This window comes from Plecotus auritus, assembly GCF_963455305.1.
Source record: "Plecotus auritus genome assembly, chromosome: 15".
In the NCBI taxonomy this organism is placed as follows: Eukaryota; Metazoa; Chordata; class Mammalia; order Chiroptera; family Vespertilionidae; genus Plecotus; species Plecotus auritus.
In genome coordinates this window covers 5,487,727-5,495,042 of record NC_137781.1, presented here as the reverse complement: position 1 = coordinate 5,495,042, position 7,316 = coordinate 5,487,727, and the positions used below count along the sequence as shown (strand labels likewise).

Sequence of the window (7,316 nt, the reverse complement as noted above, 5' to 3'; positions counted from 1 at the left end):
AATAAAAACAGCAGCCGTCTGTGTTCTGTACAGACGTATAGGTGAGTATCTGAACCGTAAAAAAGTTACAAAAGTGACGTGAAAGACGACGTGGATGCCAATGGGTCGAGTCTGACCCAGAACCGCAAGACCCACGGAGTCCTAGGAACGGAACGTGTCCAAGGCTCGGGCAGCTTGCATCACGGACCGCTTTCCCGTGACTGGGGGTGTCTACACTGCTTTTCCCGCAAACCTGCGTGAACCGCTGGGCTCTGTCCCTGGGAACCCCTTCTCCTCTGTGTCCTCGGGGGCCGGGAGGGGCTCTGGGGGGACAGCAGACTAGCACACGAGCCACCTTTGCTCCCTCAAAGGGCCTGTCCGCTGCAAACCCCCTGGGGAGGTGACGGCGGGGAAGCCAGGCCCGCTTCTCCCATCTCTGACAGCACGTGCCCGTCTGTCCAGTTCCCCCAAAGAATAACCCAGTCAAAGGCAAACTGACCTGCGTGGACGTGAGCCTTGCCAAGAATCCCCAGGGACGACGGGATGGAGGTTACCGCCCGCGTGGCTGTCACAGGAGTGACCGGAGACCGCACACGCCCGCGCGTCTGGCCACCAGGAAACGAGAGGGGTGGGGGCGTGGGGGCGAGGGACTGACGGAGTCCCGGGTTTTGGCAGAATTTGGCAGCGTTACAATGGCAACAGCCTTGGATTAACGACGGCCCTTTGTAAATGTCGTGTGTCCCTACACAGGTTAAAGACACAGTTTTTAAAAAAGAAAATGCCATTGCAACATGTTTTATAGAAGGACCCACGGTGACAGGCAGGTGTGCATGGGAGCAAGAGGGGGCCACGGGGGCGGCCAGCCCTTCCCTCCATCGGATAAGAAGGGCGTCCTGGCTGGGCTTGTGGCAAATGTTCTTTCCATGATGAAGCAGAGAGAGAGAGAGAGATATCAGAGAGAGAGAGAGATCAGAGGGAGAGAGAGAGAGAAAGAGAGAGAGAGATCAGAGAGAGAGAGGCAGAGGAGTGAGGAGACTCGATTCTCTAGTGTTCTGTGGCTTTAAGTGTCATTAAGGTTCTTAAAGGCCCGTGTCAGTTAAGGGTTTGGGCAGGGCAATAAGCTGCTTGCATATTGAAAAAAAGGGACATCCCGTGTGTTTGTGTGTGTGTGTGTGTGTGTGTGTGTGTGTGTACGGCAGAGAGGCCTGCCTGTGGGCAGCAGGGCGGTGCCACAGACCCACGAGGTGCAGGAGGCCGTGACCAGATGGTTGGGGCCGCCCCCCGCCCGCCGAGCACACGTGCACACACATGCACACGCGCACACACACACACACACACACACACACACGGGGCCCTGCCTCGCGGGACTGGGTCCCACATCAGCAGGTGGAGGACTGCGGCAGAGGCACGGGCCTCTCGTTCTTGCGCCCCCCATTCATGTGCGCGTAAGCCTGCCTCTCGTCGAAGCTGGCCCGGTAGATCAGCACGCGGTGGCCCAGGCCGTTCTCGGGCCGGTGCGGGCAGTGGCGCTCGCGCTCGCGGCCCTCGTGGTGGCGGTGGTGCGGGCAGTAGCGCTCGCGGCCCTCGTGGTGGCGGTGGCAGTAGCGCTCGCGGCCCTCGTGGTGGTGGTGGCAGTAGCGCTCGCGGCCGTCGTGGTGGTGGTGGCAGTGGCGCTCGGGCAGCGGCAGGGAGGAGCAGGAGGCCGAGGGGTCCAGGGGCACGCACTCCAGGTGGTCGGGGTCCAGGTCCAGCTCCTCGGTGTCGGGCGGCTTGTTCTCGTCGCTGTAGTAGAAGGAGACCTCGATGAAGCCGGGCTCCAGCTCGTCCTTGATGCTGCCGATGATGTCCAGGAAGGAAGGCCGCATCTTGGGGTTGAAGTGCCAGCACACCTGCATGAGCTCGAACCTGCGGGGAGACAGACGGACCGAGATGGGCCCCACCTGCCGGGCTGCACCTGGCCCAGCAGCCTCGGGGGCCAATGCTCGCTCTGCCCACCTCTGCGGGCACAACGGGCACGCCGGTCCCAGTTCTGTACCCTCTCTCAGTCTCTGGCTTTCCCTCCTTTTTTTTTTTTTTAAAAAAAATATATTTTTATTGATTTCAGAGAGGAAGAAAGAGGGAGAGAGAGAAACATCAATGATGAGAGAGAATCATGGATCGGCTGCCTCCTGCACACCCCACACGGGGGATCAAGCCCACAACCCAGGCATGTGCCCTGACGGGGAATCGAACCATGACCTCCTGGTTCATAGGTTGATGCTCAACCACTGAGCCACGCCGGCCAGGCTCCGGATTTCCCTCTTTGGTGGCCCAAGTAGCCCTCAGCTTCTCCTGACTTTTCCCACCACCGGGCAAAACCCAAACTCTGCGGTTCGAGTTTTCCCGAGAAGGACGCAGCCAGGTGCCCAGAGCCCGCTGCAACGCGTTATTATTGGTGGCGACAGCGCCAATACAAGCCCGTGTTGTATTGGGAGCGTCTCTTGCAGCCACCGATTCAATCTTCTCTTCAGATGTAGAACCCAGGAAACCTCTGGTTTCTCACTATGAGGTTGGGGAATGGTCACAGCTTTGTAGACAGTGACCTCTCTCCTAACCTCACCTCGGTGTTCTCAGCTGCCTCCTGGTGGAAGGCACCACCACAGGAGCCTGCGGACAGTGTGAGTGCACGTGGCTAACGGGCAGAGGCTGCTTCAGAGCTGGACGAGACCTCACCAGGAGGGAGAGCCCTGTGCTCAAGTCCCCGCACAAGCCCGGGGCAGGCAGAGAGCACAGTGCAAAGCTGGGTGGCACTCGGACTCACCAGCTGGCCACGATGGCACCCAGGGCTCACCAGCTGGCCACCATGGCACCCGGGGCTCACCAGCTGGCCACGATGGCACCCGGGGCTCACCAGCTGGCCATGATGGTGCCCAGGCTATATAACTCTGCGAGGCCCTCAGTCACCAGGCCACAGAATGTCACCCCAGCAATGGGACTGAACCCCAGGGACAGGAGGCAGCTGCTGGGCAGGCAAGGCTATGACCAGGGCTCAGAGTGGCTGCGGACGAGCCACTGCTGCTTGGTCACCAGACGCCGAGAGAGCCGCGAGGCGGGCCTCTGGGGTGAAAGCATGGCTGCGAGCACACGCCGGGCTGACCCAGAGCGCGGAGGCCGTGAGCTTGGACCCCAAGTGCCTTCTCTGTCACTTCTGTTTGCGCTGGAAAGTTCTAGTCTCTGGCTTAAAAACAAACAAACCAAAAACTGGCTAAAGAGATGCTTTTCAACAAAAATGGCCAACTGAGTCCGCAACCTGACCGGCAAGGCTCAGGGGTTGAGCATCAACCTAGGAACCAGGAGGTCACGGTTCGATTCCCGGTCAGGGCACACGCCCGGGTTGGGGCTCAATCCCCAGGAGGGGGCGTGCGGGAGGCAGCCGATCCATGATTCTCTCTCCTCGCTGATGTTTCTCTCTCTCTCCCTCCCTCTCCCTTCCCCTCTGAAATCAATAAAAATAGATTTTTTAAAAAGGCCAGCTAGAGCTCCTCATACCTAGGAAGATCAAAGCACCCCGAAACGGCTTCCCGCCATCTGTCGGGGTGACCACTTGACCAACAGACCACCTTGTGGCGCCAGGGAGAGAAGCGGTGGGGCACTGACCCCGGCCTGCAAAGAGACAGCGCCCAGGCCGGCCGGGCCAGCTGCCCTGAAAGGCGTGGGGAGAAAGGGGTCGGGGAGGTCAGACGGAAGAGGCCGTGACCCTGAGGGGGGGGGGGGGGGTGGGAGCCCGGCTTGCCGCCTGCTCTGCCGCCTGCTCTAATAAATCAAGTTTGGTGGCAACAGGAACAGGCTTGTTTACAGTGTCTGCGGCTGCACTTGAGCTCCTACCGGGAGTCGAGTAGTTGGAACAGACACCGTCTGGCCTGTGAGCCCGAAACGTGGGCCGTCGTGGCCAGCTGATGAGCCCCGGGTGCCGCACTGACCAGGGCCCGGGGTCGAGCCTGCCATCCAGGTACGTGCCCTTGACCGGAATCGGACCTGGGACCCTTCCGTCCGCCATCCGGCGCTCTATCCACTGAGCGACAGTGGCCAGGGCCTGATGCCTCTTTTAGACCACCCCAGGGTCCCAGCCCTCCCAGCGCTGTCCCTAAAAGGAAGTCGGTCACGCTGCGGGATTCCAGACCTGTTCACACCCTCTCCACAAGAACACTCTGCAGATCCTAGGAGGATTTATGAGCTGATAGAACTCGTCTGTAGAAAAAGCACATTTTCTACAGCCCGTCAGCTCTGGTGTCTGGAGCGTCCTTCACTGAACTCCCCACTGGTGGCGGGGGCTGGCTCCGGCCTGCACACCGCGTGCCTCTGTCTCCCCACCCTACTGCACGCATAAGGTGGTGATCACAGCCAAGGCGCGCAGTGCAGCCCTGGCTGGTGTTGCTCAGTGGATAGAGCGTCGGCCTGTGGACCAAAGGGTCCCGGGTTCGATTCCCAGTCAGGGCACATGCCCGGGTTGTGGGCTCGATCCCCAGTAGGGGGCATGCAGGAGGCAGCTGATCCATGATTCTCTCTCATCATGGATGTTTCTCTCTCCCTCTCCCTTCCTCTCTGACATCAACACATTTTAAAAAGAAAGAGTAACCGATGCCCGTGCTGCCTTATTCAAGAAAAACAACCAACTCTGCGTGGAGAAGGTGGGCATGGGTGGCATCCGTGTAACATTTCACAGAGATGTCAGCCTGAGACGCCGCAGGGCGCCCCGCCAAGGCGGGGTGGGAGGAAGGCGCAGGTCCTCCCGCAGGACGGGCCTCGTCCCCGCCGCCCCCAAAGCGCAGGGCCCGGGAACCACGTACAGCATGTCGGGGCAGTTGTCGGGTTTGTCCAGGAGGCCGCCCTCCATGACGAAGCGCAGGACCTGTTCGTTGGAGAGGCCCTGGTAGGGCTGCTCGGCCAGCGTGGCGATCTCCCAGAGCACAACGCCAAAGGACCTGCAGTGAGCAGAGGGGCAGACATGAGGCCTTGACGGGTGCACAGAACACGTGCCCGCCCCTTCCCAACGCTCTTCCAACCCGCCCCCCCGGCCGCCCCCTGCCCTGGGGACTGCACGCTGGGCAGCCAGGGAGCCAGGCTCCGCGCTACGCGGGCAACAGCGGTCCTCGTTGGCTGCCGCCACGTCTCCGTCTCCTGCAGATCAGTGCAGCCCTGGACGCTGAGGTAATGCAGACCTCAGGACACTGAAGGGCAGGGAGGTTCAGGGGCCCTTGAACTTGAACCCCCTCCCCCAGGCAAGAGAGTTGGGGCAGGGCAGTCTCCCAAACGTGCGTGACCCCAAAAGAGTCAAGCCTCGTTTTTCGAACGTCTCCCTTCTGGAACAAGTGAGTTCTCGACCAAGGTGCTCACAGTAAAAAAAAAAAATGTCTCAGTTGTCGACCAAAACTTCAGTGTTCGACCTGACAACCCTTTCGTGCTGAGAGCGTGACAAAAAGCGTCTCAGAGGCAGCAAGCAAAGGAGAGATGCTTTTGTGGCTGGTGACAACCAGCACCATTTTAAATTATCGCGAGGCCGTCCCGAGGCAAAGGGTGTGAACGTGTGCAGTATACACCAGTCACAGGCACTTGACCAGGTAGAAAAACGGTTGTTGATTTGGGTAAAGGAAAAGCGGTTAGCCTGTCACAGCATTTCGGAGGCAGCGATCGATGCAAAATTCCTTTAAGGCTGGGAGGGGGTGGTCCGATCAACTTAAGAAAAGCAGTGTCTGCTTATAGATTAAACGGGTACCTTTGACATGTACTGAATATGAGAAAGGTCGAAACGGAATCATTTGTGGGCCTGGGGGAGATTAATTCGATTTACATTATTTCTAATCGGAGGGGAAACGATGTGGTTTTCGAACTCATTGTCTCTCCAAAGGCTTCCGGAACCAATTCAGTTCCAGAAACGAGTTTCCGCTGTAAGTTCATGTGGATTCCCAGGCCCGGCCAGGACAGGGATTTAGTGGCCTCATCCGTGGCCTCACACGTGGCCTGGGACAATCAAGCCGCTTGACAAACTCCCAGTTGGGGAACCTCCACCCCCTGGCTCTCTCTGCTGAGCCGAAGAGGGGGAGTGTGGGTCGGGATGGGGGATTGGTGGAGGCCGGCGGGGCTCGCATTCCGGGGACAGTCTCGCCTACCAGACATCGGAGTGGGTGGTGAACACGCCGTCCTTGAGGGACTCGGGGGACATCCAGCGCACAGGCAGCAGCCCCTTCCCGCCCTTCCGGTAATAGTCGGTCTCGTAGATGTCGCGAGTCATGCCGAAATCTGCGGGGCGGGGAGGAGGCAGGAGAGTGATGCTCAGGGGACAAGCACCGAAGGGACATCCCTGCTGGGAGGGGGCCCCGCCTCCTAAAGGGGCCGCGCGGCAGTGTCTGCAATCCCCTCGGCAGAACCGCGAGGCACCAGTGATTAGCCACATGCCAAGCAGACACCGAGAAAGCTCTGCTGCTAAATGCCCTTTCCACTGGATTCTTTGAAAAAGTTAATCCCTTATTGCATTTCACATGAGAGGCAGCGACCGGCTGGGTGTGGCTCAGTGGTTGAGCATCAACCTATGAACCAGGAGGTCCCAGGTTCGATTCCCCGTCAGGGCACATGCCTGGGTTGCGGGCTCCATCCCCAGTAGGAGGCGTGCAGGAGGCAGCCAATCCATGATTCTTTCTCATCATGGATGTTTCTCTCTCTCCCTCTCTGAAATCGATAAAAATATATTTTTAAAAAAGAAAAGAAAATATGTCTTGTGTAGACTCAAGGTCATTCTCACGTGTTTTTTTGTGTGTGTATGTGTGTTTTTTTAAACATGTTTTTATTGATTTTTAGAGAGAGAGAGGAAGGAAGAGGGATAGAGAGATGGAGACATTGATGAGAGAGGAACATCACTGATCAGCTGCCTCCTGCACGCCCCCTACTGGGGATCGGGCTCAGCATATGCTGGGAATGGAACCAACGACCTCTTGGTTCCTGGGTCGATGCTCAACCACTGAGCCACACCAGCCGGGCTCACGTGGTTTTGAACTTGACGGAAAGCAGGAGCACGCTGGCCCTTATTGCCCCGATGGCGTTGCCCCTCTGCCCCAGGGAGGAACACGGTTTCACCGTCTAATCAGGGGGGGATACTGAGCACCGATTCACGGTGAAAAAAAACACAGCAAGAATCCCGAGAGATGCTATGGACCAGGCCTCTGATGCGATTACTCACTAATGTGTCTCAACATGAAACGCCTCTCGTTTTCGAAAATCTCTCGCATCTTCCCTGCCTCTAGATAGAAGATGTCACGAAATTGGGTGATGGCAGGCTGGCTTCATGACCCTACGTGATTGCTTCT

The 7,316-nt window shown here is 58.4% G+C and overlaps 1 protein-coding gene across 2 annotated transcripts in view; it reads right to left on the bottom strand.

Moving 5' to 3' along the window:
- Positions 1-747: 747 nt before the first annotated feature.
- Positions 748-7,316, bottom strand: part of IGF1R (insulin like growth factor 1 receptor) — a 132,790-nt gene continuing 126,221 nt past the window's right edge. For both annotated transcript variants that reach the window (XM_080651636.1, XM_080651637.1), the window contains exons 19-21: positions 6,126-6,255; positions 4,806-4,940; positions 748-1,884 (exon numbers count right to left, since the gene is read on the bottom strand). In XM_080651636.1, coding sequence (XP_080507762.1) covers positions 1,359-1,884; positions 4,806-4,940; positions 6,126-6,255 — 791 coding nt within the window. In that variant the 3' untranslated portion in view covers positions 748-1,358. The remainder of the gene's footprint in view (positions 1,885-4,805; positions 4,941-6,125; positions 6,256-7,316) is intronic.